Genomic DNA, 13,365 nt, shown 5'->3' on the forward strand with positions numbered 1-13,365 from the left:
TCATTTACAATGTTTACCTTCTAAAACCAACAAAAAATACAATTAAACCAATTGGATATCTGATCTGTAGATAGAACAATAAGTCATTTAAAACTCCCAGTTACCTATCAAATCTAGCAGTCTTGTCCATGGGAAAAAATCAGCCTTATGTTGAGTTCTATATTAGACCTAAAGTATATAGAAACCAGTGTATCTTTAGCAGCAGGGTATGGAATTATTTATTTCCCATTTCAGGTTACTGAGTGATGGAAGCAAGGAGTTTCATGGTCTGTGAATGTTTTAGAGGCCCTGACTTTGGGGTTAGCCGGGACACAGAAGTACAGGTGGTAGGGGATGGGCAAGGGTTCATTGGGAGCTTGTCTTCTCAGGTGGTACAACAGCCTACATCTACAAGTAGCAAAAACAGTGAAACCTTCGATAGTAGGAAAGGAGATGAAGGAAAGCTGGAGCTGTTTTCATGCACTGTTATGCTACTTAGAATTCAAGGGTTGCTTGTATTAGTAAAGGTGAAAGAATTAGGTTAATTGAGTCTTCAGCTGAAATGTCTTATTTCAAATAAAACTCAGTTTATAGCTTATGATTTTTTTGATGTTTGTAGAAGCTTAAATCCAAATATTAAATCTTACCAAGAACATATTCTTCATATTGACTGACCCACAAGATACCTGATATTTTCGCAGTTAACTAAGATTTTAAACATCTATGGAAATTAATAGTGAGTGTGTCATCCTTAATTACAACAAATACTGCTGACAAATTCAAAATATGTAGAGGAAAATATGAAAGTATTATTTTATGGCTTGTAACTGTCTCTCTTCCTGTACCATTAATTCAATCCATCCATTCAATCCATTTTACACTACTCTCAGATTAATCTCTCAAATGGGTTCCTACTATGTGCTTATTGCTACCTATTCAAGGTGCTCTGTAATTTAGTCCCATCTTAACTACCAAACCTTATCTCCCACTATGGTTGGACAAGATTCTGTGCTTCCTTTTAGTGGATTCCTCATTGTTTCATGAATAGTACATACTGCTCCAATTTTTTTCTTTTTTTTTTGATAAGGATGTATTTATTTTAAACCATTGCATAAGATTCAGCTTAAGAATCATAAATGCCCCTTGCATTGTACATGACTGTTTTTGAATTTTTTATTTTATTTATTTTTTTATACAGCAGGTTCTTATTAGTTATCCATTTTATACATATTAGTGTACATATGTCAATCCACTACAATTTCTTACTCTCTGGCTTAGCAGGTGCTGATCTCTTATCTTCACCCACCCCCAGTCCTACTTGTTCTTTAGTGCTCTATTCAAGTTTCATAATGACTGCCCATTATCCTTGCATATAACATGTTCTTTCTCCTTTAGCCTTTGTATCATGCATATTGACATTTAATTATTTAGCATTTATAGTGATTTCTAATTATTTATAATGTAAACCCTTACCTCAATTGGAAGTTGCTTTAACTCTATTGGAGTTTTTTGTTACATAAAAATTATATTTTCAACGTTTGACATTGAATGGCACCTAAATACTTTCTTTTAATTTTCATTCTCCCCTTTGACTAATTAAGATAGATTTTTTTTGGTGTGTTCATGTTGCTTTGGAATTTCAAAGATCTTCATTCACATTCTGCTAATCTCAGATGCCATGGCAATCCAAGAGTCAAGCTCTAATGTATTTTTTTATTTTTTATTTTTATTTATTTATTTATTTATTTTTTGCGGTATGTGGGCCTCTCACTGTTGCGGCCTCTCCCGTTACGGAGCACAGGCTCCGGACGCACAGGCTCCAGACGCGCAGGCTCAGCGGCCGTGGCTCACGGGCCTAGCCGCTCCGCGGCATGTGGGATCTTCCCAGACCGGGGCACGAACCCATGTCCCCTGCATCGGCAGGCGGACTCTCAACTACTGTGCCACCAGGGAAGCCCCCAGTATTTTTAAGCATACATTTTACCCAAAGTGTTTTAACTCGTTTTATTAAAAAGAATCATCCAAAGGTAAAGAAATATTTTCTCCATCATAATATAAAGAATTATCATGGCACGGCCTGAAAAGTTCATTAGTTGAGTTCAACTTCATCTGTGCTTATTGTAGTGCATACTGGTCACCATGGCTCTCTGATTAAGTGAGAGAAGTTGTCGATAGATTTATTTTAAAGATTTTAATAAATATGCCTGATATACCAGACAGCCTTACCATTGCTAAATCAGTACATTTGCCTTTCTGCAATTTCTGCCTCCTGTACTTCTAACGTATCAGGGCTTAAAACAGGGTCCCAGGTCTGTATTCCCAATTCTATTATTATTTAGTTTAAAACTAGAAACTTTAGAGAAGTATTGCAATATACTTAGATAAAGTATAAAAAGGGGAAATCTTACATGGCTAGTGGAGGCCGAGAAAGGGGACTTTTTATTTAAACCTTTAAAGAGCTGAGATTCAGAATTATCATCAACATTTAGGCATTTTATATTTGAAATGACTACCACCCTACCCAATGATAATCAACTATCTTTATACTTGACTTTCTTTTTGTATCTAATAATTTAGCTGCTCATATACTTCAAGGGAGAATTGAATCAGGTGAAATTTTTTAAATGTCCAAATTCGATTTCAATAATTCATTGACAAAGAAAAGAAGACATGTTTTGTGTGTATGTACTGTGTGTGTGCACACATGTACACACATGAATGCAAAGAGGAATGAAACTATGCTTATTCATTTTCTAATACCTATAATATCTGATGGACTTCTATCATTTTAAATAAGGAGTGACTAGCTATGTGTGTAATTGGGGGTGGCTTTCCTTCAGCAAGTTCAAGTTAAAGTGGCAAAATTTTGGTTCAATATCAGTTTTGACCTTTCTAATACTGAGAGCTGGCTAACAAATAGGAGCTCTGTGGCATTATAATTGTTCAAATAATTGTAATTGTGTGCCTACCCTTGAGATGTCAGGCAATTGATGGCTTTTGAAGACGCTTCCACTAATTTCCTAATCTAACATTCTATTATAAGTTATTCTTTCTTTTTTTCTTTCTTTCTTTTTTTTGGCCATGCCCCGCAGCATGTGGGATCTTAGTTCCCCAACCATGGATCAAACCCTCATCCCCTGCGTTGGAAGCGTGGAGTCTTAACCACTGGACTGCCAGGGAAGTCCCTGTAAGTTATTTTTGCAATGCTATTCGCAGAGACACTTTTTCCTGAGTAAGAAGGCACAATGTTGGTGTTTGTTGGTGGAGGGGGCCTTCACGACCAAATCCCTTGGGGTTAATTTATACATGTATTAGTTATCTGGGAAGAGTGACAACAGTTGGATCCCCCAAAAGGTTAGGTGCTTCTCTTATCCTAGGATTGTATTTATATATGAAGGTACTGTGAGTAGGTGTGGAGGTGAGAGCAGTTGTGTTCTCCCACCATTACTCCACAAGCAGTGAACTTGAGATCAGAGTCCCTTAAGTTTGTATGAGACTGATCCAGCTCCTCTAGCCATAGTCTCAGGATGAATGTAATCTGTATGTTTTCCAAAGAAAGTGCAAGGGCAATGATGTAAAAGTGATCCTCCCAACCCTAGAAGACAGTCTATACCCGAGAAAGAATTGACATAGAGTGAAACCACTGCCCTGCAATGAAGGAATTCCTATCCTATACCCAGCTTCTTTTCTTAAGGTTCTTATGTTGTTGGAGGAGGAAGGAAGAAGTGAGGAGGACACTGTGGAAGGGTGATCAAGGGTTTGCTTTGAAATGGCAAGCAATCCTATCCCCGGAAACATGGTGGCGCAGGATAGGTTTCACTCCAGGTAATTATCTGGCTCTTTCTTTCCAGATGGGCTAATTAACTGGGCTCCAAATAACCAGGAGATTCCTATAGTTGCACCACTTCTCAACAAGTCCCAGTTATCTATGCAACCCAGAATCAAATCACTCCCATCAATGTTAAGCCAGTGTGGATAAGTTATAGCAGATGTGGCTAAACCACAGATAGTATTGGGCACCTGGACCCCTGAGAGTTGGGCAGCTAATGGCACAGACCTCCTCTGGTCATTGCATTAAGCTTTAGATAATGCAACCCTGACTATCATATGATTAACTATTTGGTACCCTGCTTATTGTGCTATGGTGGGGACAGGGTACACTACCAGAGAACACCTGTTTAACCAACAAAAATCCTTAGGAATCTTTCTCCTCTAGAGCAGAGGAAGAGCTTTAGCCTTTTCAGGACTCTTAAAAATTCCATAAACAAGGATGATGATGAGCTGATGGTGAGAGGAAATATTTGTGGAAGAAAGCAGTTTCCAAACAGAAGGCCTACAGTCTTTGGCCAGCTAGAAGCATTTTGGGATACAACACACCTTTTATAAGAAAGGGTGAGGAGTGGAAGTGGCACTGCACAGGAAAAACTGTTGGTTCCTTGGTGAACCAGAATTTGGGTGACCTCCAGGATATTAGTAGAAATGAACCAAGGAGAAGGTGGAGACAGATTAGATAAACTGTAGGGCAGGGCTATGGTTTTGGCTTATCATTAGGCTATTTTGTTCACTTGCTTTCATTTTTCATTATCCTATAATGACTATTTGGAGGTAGAGGGAGACCTGGATTTTCTTTGGGCCCAAGTAGATACATGCCCTTCATATTTTCATTCACCACTGAAAATGGGAGAAACTCTTTTGAAATAATAGATATTCCGAAAATATTTTCCAGCTGTATTCACCACATTTTTCCTGCTTCCCAATACAACCCTTCCCCCTGGAAGCAGGTTTACTAAGCACACACAGCCAGAAAAAGGCAATGTCGTGTTCGATTCAATAAGAACAATTGGAGACAATTGTTTCAACAGGTGAAATGGAATAAGATGCATGTTCATATTTGTTTAGAAATAATCAAACCAGAGGAAGCTTTGCAAACATGTTCTTAGTTCCTATATTTTGATTTGTGCTCTGACTCTACTTCAATAATTACAGTTGGTAATTTGAAAATAAACACTCAGTTCAATTGACAAAGTCAAAATGTTTTTATTTTGCTGAAGTTTAGCAAGTACAGTTTTAACAAAGAAGGTGTACTTTAACTTAATATATGGTAGAACAGAGAAACCATACATATGTTTCTAGTCTCTAACACACTACCGCATTTTTTCCCTTTAAAGACAAAAAGCTAAGCTGAAGTGAGCATAGAAAAGCATCAAATATGGTCAAGTTACTTTAGTCATTAGGATTTAGCTCATATTCTTAAATTGGTCAATCAATTGCAAAAACAGAGTTTACGTCATTGCTTTTAAAATGTACACACGTTCTTTCTTTAAAAAAATGTAATATAGATTGAATAACTGCTTCGGTAAACAAAGCTTTGCTGATAAACACAATTGAATTAACTCCATGTTGAATAGTTTCAGAGATAAACTGGAATCACAAGCATCTTCATTTATGTAAAGCCAGCGAAGACCTTTCAGGACGAATAAAACTGTTGTGCCATTGCTAAATAGTAATAGTTACCTCCTTTAAAAAAAAGAAAACAAGTTAGTTTTTCCGAGGAATAATTCTAATACGTACTTTAAAATACTAAACATCTATCTTCACGAACTTAAATGATCTGATGTTACAGGCTTGATTTAATATTGGTAAAATTAAAAATTTCTTAACACTTCTATATGTTAATGTGTCAGTTTTCAAAGATCCTTCAAGTTGCATGCTACAGCTTCTTTTTTTCTTTCCACTGCACTGAAGACATCAAAGACTGAGAAGACTCTTCATAAGCTATGATGACTATTGTTATCTACATTACTTTTCCTTTTGTACAGAATGTTATGTTTGAGATCCATATGGTTTACCAAAACAAGGAAAAAGGAATGTCTGGTTATGATCTAAGGTGATGACAGCTTTGATGAAACATTTCGTTTCCTCTCCCCAGGTTAACTGTCCATGTATACTGCATGAAGGGAGACAAGTTCTGAATATCATTTTAAACACAGTGTTTAGTGAAACGGGTATCTATTTAAATATGGGTAATCAAAAGAATCCATACCATTCTAGAGTTAGAAAATATTTGATGGTGTGGGTAAAAGTTATAGTTGGAAACAATTTCCAAAAACAATTCCACCTCTTTTTGTCCAACTTTCCTCTTTTCCATAGCCATGGCTTATAGCCCCAGTCTCTATCCAGCTACCTCATAAAAATTGGCTTTTGGTGACAAAAGCGGAACAAGGAAAGAAAGTGTCGATGATCAGTACAAATCCATCACCCAGGCTTAAAAAAAAACATAGACTTAAAGTCTATGTTTTTATCATCTTCACATATAAAGGAAAATACATTATCATTGTTGGACTGATATACCTCATCTAAAATATTAATTCAGTCTAGTCAAAGCTTAGCACTGTCAGGAGGAAGACATACCCCTTTAATGTATAAAATTTTTAAAATATTTTTTTTTCTGTGTCAGAGGTATTGCGAGTCAATGGAGTTTTCTGGATAATACCTCAGAACCAAAAATAAAGATGTGGTAAGGTAATAGAAGAATAAAAGAATGTGGTTCTATGTTAGACCACCTGGAGGTTCAGACTTCATTAGAGGGCAACCAGGCATTTTGCCTAAGAGCCCATGGAATTCACCTGAACTTTTCCAGGGAAGAAGAAAACAAAGCTTGAATTTGGGGAAACTGTGTAGTAGTCTGTCACCCCAGAGAATTGTTCAGACTCCTTTGCGGTGTCTGAGATTTTTATTCTGGTAAAATTCACCAGATAGTTGCTTGTTTTCCAGTCTACCTCGTCCTCTGTATACACAGCCTAAATGTCAAAAGAAAGCTCTTCAACATCAAATAGCAGACACTCATTTTACCAGAATTGAAATTTATACAATATAGTTAAAACTTAAATCATGCAATACAAATTGAGAACATTACAAATTTGAAAACAATGGTAAAAGTAACATCCTGTAAAAAAAAAAAAGGTACATAAACACAGTAACAAATGACAAAAAGCAATCACCATCTTCCTTTAGAAAAATGCAGTTTCTGAAAAATCGCCCTCCTTTATTATGTTTAATTTTTGTCTTTGTTAAAAAAGACAAACATTTGCCCACACCCTTCATTAAATGTGCCAGTTTATAAGGCCTATCAGGAAGTGTTTCCACAGCAGTTCAAAAATCCAAAGAAAAACTAGGCCAGCAGAAGACAGTATTAATATGAATCAATTTTTCTACTTAGAATACAATAAGTTGAGATTTCAAAGTAGTTAAACTTTTTTCTCCAAATTTAGAGGATAGTAGCAAAATAGATTCTTGTGTAGCATGCTATACAACGTTGACACAGATTCTGTTACTCTTTTACATATGCCAATACTGTGATCATATGGAAGGAGCCAATATTGACCTGCTAACTGACACTGATCCTTGGAGCAATCTCAAAGTTTGCCACATTTCAATTTCAAAATGCATTTCGCCTATAATATGAGTGATTTATCATTTAGTAGTAGCTGTCAAAGTAAACTCCTAGATAAAACAAAAACATCTGGAACCATAAACAGAGCAGAGCAGTAGTTGAATTTTAATCCAAACCTGGCATGCTCACTTCATTAGGAACAGGAAACAGCTAATTAGTAATTGAATGTTTCATGTTTTTAAAAGGTTTTGTACTTGAGCTCCAAACAGAGATGATCTAATATGCATTCTGGATGTAAACAAGATTAAAGATCAGGAAGAGCAATGAACAAAGCCTCTCCAGAGGAATGTTAGGGAGCTTGGGAACTTACAAGGAGTGACACACACTGACATTTCAGGAGAGCTGGCAGTTTATTGCTTTAAGATATATCAGATAAGTAAAAGGGGGATTCAATACACACAAATGTGACCATTTTAAAAATAAAATAGAAGGCCCATACAGTCCCTCACTTAGCACAGCACTGCCTGACATGGGCATACCCCATGGCACAGGAGTCTGGTGTGTCCTCCTGCATACAGGAGATGAGCCTCTGCTGATAAGTTATCTTTAAAGGGTCACACCTGGTTGTTACAAACTCAAGTAAGTGTGAGACTTGCCTTTTGTGGTATATATCTGAAGCTTAAGAAAAAAAAAAAGCTAAAATCAGGCATCACAAAGAAGGCAGGTATGTAGAAAAAGGCCAGAAGAAAATGAACGAGGATTCCTTATAGTTCAACCAAAGTCAATTAACATATCTATTTTTAAAAAGATATTTATTTTTCAGTAACTTAATTAATTTGAAAATGCTGTTCAATTTCCCCTATAGCTCAATATATCCTGTTTGACTATCAAATAATGAGACGTTTCTGGATGTTATTTTTTAAGTCACACCTCTTTGTTATTCAATTCAGGTATTTGATATTAATAAAGTTCTAAAAAATTTTATTTGCCTCGGTCCTTCTCCACAACTGATTTCTAATTTGGCACTATTTCACTGAATTAGGTTAAAGCAACATACCTACTCTACACAGATAGATCTTCTACAGTATGTAGGGAGAACCAGAAGCCGTAGAAAAAATTCCTTCAGAGCATGGAATGACTGGAATGTCACACTGATATGAATTAATGTGATATTTTAAAATGTGTAGGGAAGCTGGGCATTCCAGTAGAAATTGCATGTACTGCCACAGGGAACTGATTATTGGAGAATGGATAAAAACTCAGTTGGACTTTTGCATAGGATGAGTGATACTTCTGTCACATCAGAATTTAGTTCGAGGGCAGATGTAAAAATAACACAATGGATTAGGTTTTGCTTGGTGTAAAGAGGACACTTTAGGAGGGGAGTTACTTTTTTTGATCACTAGACTACCATTTAGCACATTGGAATACTGCTCTATTAGATTCCTAGGAGGCATGAAAATAATGATGACAAGTATTTGCCACCAGCTTTTGGCCAGGTCTCCATTAAGTAAACAGTTAAAAATATTTGAGGCCATTTCCTGGGCAATTCAAGCCAAATGACCCATTGGGTTCTAACGACTGGAACATCTTAGGCATGTGGCCATGTCTAAACCAGAGGGTGAGCAGTGGAAAATATCCATGATGTGACTGACCCACCATATCTGCCTTTCTTCATTCTTAGGTGTATAGATTTTTCAGTCTGTTTGCTTGTTGATAGCTTAATGAAGAGGAAACAGTATTGGAGATGGAAGGAGAGCAGAAAAAAATAAAAGAGGTATTTTTAGTTGCTTAGGTATGTGTTTTTATCATTGCCTTCTTTACAGTAAGGAATATGCTAGTAGAAAGGTGTTAAATGACTTGCTCCACCATCAACAAATCAAAGGAAGAACTAAGTGTGGTAAAATCTACAAACTAGAGCTCTCCATATTTCCTTAGAGAACTGTACAGGCAACGTGTTTCTTTCAGAAAGGTGATCTCCAAAGCAATGCTAACAAATATGGATCATTTGCACAAATGAATTACCTCCTCACGTTAATGCCTGTTAAATCTCGGGTCAGCCAAATATAAAGCTATTTCCTAGTAATCACAGCTTAAAGTGGGTGTGTCTGCATTTTAATTTCTGTCACAGCATTTAGAAATAGAATTTTCTATGTCTTAAAAATTCTTCCACCTACTTACCCCACTAGGATGCTCTCTGGTTTAATCTGATAATGTTTATGAAGCACTATGAACTCCATGGAAGAAAGGGGTTATAGAAGTGTAAAGTATCAAGTTCAATCATCATTATGATTATCCCCTAAACACTTGTGAAGCCCATTCTCTAACACATTTTTCCTGTACATGCCAGGTTCTAATTATCAGTACTGAACAAATAGTAATAGATGGTTCCATATTTTAAGAATCTGAGTATGAATTTTAAAGAATTACAGCACTAGATAAGCAGGTAACTGCTACAGCACCCTATTCGTGCCTATGATCAGTTGGAGTTCCGGCATCAGTGTTCAGGCTGCACAGAAAAAACAATAAAACCGGTCAAAATTTCATTCCAACAAAGAAAATCCAAAATCTACTCAATGAACTTCACTAAAAACCACAAATTGGCTTTATAGTATTTTGCTGTGCTATATATGTTCAATATTTGAATAAATCTGTGTGTAATAAATGTATTATTTTATTACACATATCCCTTAATCATATATTTATTGATGTGGGCCTCGTTCTATTAAAAACAAAATTATACAAAGGTAAGCAAAACTGTAGATTTACAGTAATTTGAAGCTTAAGCAAATTCTCTGGGTGCGATATTAACAATATAAAAATGGTGTAAATGATATTTCCTAACTAAAATATGCTTATGAGCCTCTTGTGCATGTTCTACTGCTTTACAACCTGCAGTGAAATGCATGACTAGCTTAATAAGCAAGCCATTTAAAAAGGTTTTTTTTTCCCCTTCACAGTCTAAAACATGAGTAAAGATCCACACCGTTTTCTCTGAATCAAAATCTTTGTTAATGATTGCAATTTCCTCTCAGGGTGAGATTTCCTTCCCTGACAGGATGGTTATTTAAAAGTAACTTCTCACTATTTTTTGAAAACTACCAAGAAACATGTCTATAACATTTTTGAAGGCTTAAATTTAAGTTTAGAAAAAATTACATTTTCTACCCAGAGCTCATATTTTCTTCCAAGTGTTGCGTCACCACTAATTCACTTATATAAACAAAGGGATTTCCTTAAAAACTACTAGGCTTCATCACAGGCATACTTTGAGCTATCAAACCTTTATTTTGGTGGGTAGCTAACTTATTCTTGAACAGATGCCAATATTTTATAAATGATTTCTCCTGCTAAGTATTAAGTTTTATGCTTTCTGTTTTCTTGAAGTTGCCTAATTAGTGATATGCTTCTAATTTTCAAATGGGCATTATGTTATATGGCACTAAATAAGATCACATTTAAAAGATCATGTTTTCCTGACCTGAGTAAGAGAAAGAAAAAAAAAAACATGCTGGTTAATGCTCCACTTTAGTCTTAGGTTCAATCCAAATTAAATATGCAATTATTTATATGAAGTTTACTTCAATTGTCAAACATGTTCAGAATGGGACATTCTCAAATCAAATAAGCAACAGTACTGAGGTTAGTTGGGGGTCCAGTTAGATATTAGTACAGTAATATAAATACAGTGCTTCTAATCTGTGAGTAGGAAAAGTAGAACTTTGCAAGATAGGGGCAGATAAATAAAAGTATAGCATTTGATTCCTCTTTCTCTAGAGAAAAGCATTGTTTTAGAGTCATTTTTCAGAAAGGTCTAGTGCTTATTTTTATAATGTAGCACTTATTCAAAAAAATGGAGGTTTAGTGAAAATAATAACCACTTAGCCTTATTAGCCTTAAAAAATTCCGCACTTATACTTTAATCAAAACAAAGACCACTAGAGAATGGGCTTGAGGATATGGGGAGGGGGAAAGGTAAGCTGTGACAAAGCGAGGGAGTGGCAAGGACATATATACACTACCAAACGTAAAATAAATAGCTAGTGGGAAGCAGCCCGATAGCACAGGGAGGTCAGCTCGGTGCTTTGTGACCACCTAGAGGCGTGGGATAGGGAGGGTGGGAGGGAGGGAGATGCAAGAGGGAAGAGAAATGGGAACATATGTATATGTATAACTAATTCACTTTGTCATAAAGCAGAAACTAACACACCATTGTAAGCAATTATACTCCAATAAAGATGTAAAAAAATTAAAATAAAAATAAAAAAGAATAATAATAAAAAAACAAAGACCAGTACAAGTCGATTTTCTTTGTAAATGGTGTAATAATGGAGTATCAACCTCTCTCATTTGCATTTAACTCACTTTGTTTTTGTGAATTAATTATTTAATATACGCTTTTCTCTTTTATTTACTCTCTAGTTCTTGTAAGAAACACCCTAGAAAGGGATATGGCTATCTTCCTATTCTCATATGAGGATAAAATAAAAATATATTTACCACAACTGTACACAGAAGAACATATGTTTTAGAGATGGTTTTATATATCAATTATATGTCAATTATTTCACCCTTAATAAAATCTACATATACAAACACAAATGTTAACTTCATATGTATTTTATAGGGCATAGTAATAATAATATACTGTATTTATACTTGTCAAAGAGTATGGATCTAACTTATTGATGAGGAGGATTAGGCAAATATTACTATTTTACTAAAATTAAGGGAGAGAGAAATTGAATGACTTCTCAGTGTTAGTTAACTGAGTTAGCCAGTTAGTAACTGAGAAACCTTGACTACTAGACTTCTTCCCACCACTTCATTGTGCTTCCTATAGACCAGTTATAAAACAGCAACAAAAGTGCATGTGTTCAATACACAGACCTGCAAATTTTGAGCTACACTAAGAGCTCTAGAAATATGTGAACTCTACTTTCCAGCTGGGAGGAGAAAGAAAGGGAAAGGAGAATAAATAAAAACTAGTATTCATGGAATGCTATGTTAGGAGCCATACTAAGTCATTCTAAGCACTTATGTCATATGTAGAATGTCATATTCTTTCACTACTTCTTGTTGTAGATGATGTCATGGTAAAAAGAAGTAAGCTACTTACGTGCTATGTCATTGCTGTAAAAAAATCTAGGGTCGTTATCACCTACCTTCCGTAAGTACAGTTACAAGATGGATTTGTAAGGTCAAATTTACTTGAGATTTGTACAGGATGCATATTGGAAGTATTTTAATGTAATAATTATTTTTTATTTTTATTATTGAGCTGTAACACAAGTCTTTCATTGGCTGTATGTAATGCAAATATTTCTTCCCAGTCTTTGACTTGTCTTTTGATTTTCTTGACATCTTTGGATGAACAGATTTTAAAATCTTTTATGAAACCCAATTAACAATTTTTCATGGTTAGTGCTTTTTATGTCCTTTCTAAAAAGACTTTGCCTAACCAAAGTTTGCAAAGATACTCTTCTAAGTTTTCTTCTAGAAGCTTTATAGTTTTAGCTTTTGTTTGTTTTCTTGCTTTTTAGGCTGGTTTTAGCTTTTTATTTATTTATTTTTTGGCTGCACCACTCGGCTTGCGGGATCTTAGTTACCTGACCAGGGATCGAACCCGCACCCCCTACAGTGGAAGCACAGAGTCTTAACCACTGGACCACGAGTAAAATTCTTAATGTAATATTTAAAAGTAGAACTATGTTCTTCTTTTTATAACTTTACTCCTTTTGTATGCTGAAATGTTAGAAAGACACTGTAATTTCTCAATTCAAAGTAATCATAAAATGGAATCAAAATATGGAGAAAAATGAAAATGAGCGTAATGGAAAAACATTAAATGTTAATTTAAACAACGTTAAAAATGACCACATCCAACATTTCCCATAGAAGGTTGAAATGCAGTTACCAAGAGATTGTAAGATTTGAGTTGCAGGTTTTGCCTCACTCATTTTATTTTTAAATTTTTTTAATATCTGTATTGG

At 35.4% G+C, this 13,365-nt stretch overlaps 1 protein-coding gene across 1 annotated transcript in view; it reads right to left on the bottom strand.

The window, feature by feature from the left end:
* Window positions 1–5,028: 5,028 nt before the first annotated feature.
* LOC111178255 (dachshund homolog 2) overlaps window positions 5,029–13,365 on the bottom strand; it is a 32,804-nt gene continuing 24,467 nt past the window's right edge. Inside the window, exon 4 of the mRNA XM_089904301.1 lies at window positions 5,029–5,496. Within this exon, the coding sequence (XP_089760427.1) occupies window positions 5,447–5,496 (50 nt within the window). The 3' untranslated portion in view covers window positions 5,029–5,446. The remainder of the gene's footprint in view (window positions 5,497–13,365) is intronic.

This window comes from Delphinapterus leucas, chromosome X (genome assembly GCF_059928025.1).
Source record: "Delphinapterus leucas isolate spDelLeu-1000000601 "Yukka" chromosome X, BTC_Dleu_Yukka2, whole genome shotgun sequence".
Taxonomy (NCBI): domain Eukaryota; kingdom Metazoa; phylum Chordata; class Mammalia; order Artiodactyla; family Monodontidae; genus Delphinapterus; species Delphinapterus leucas.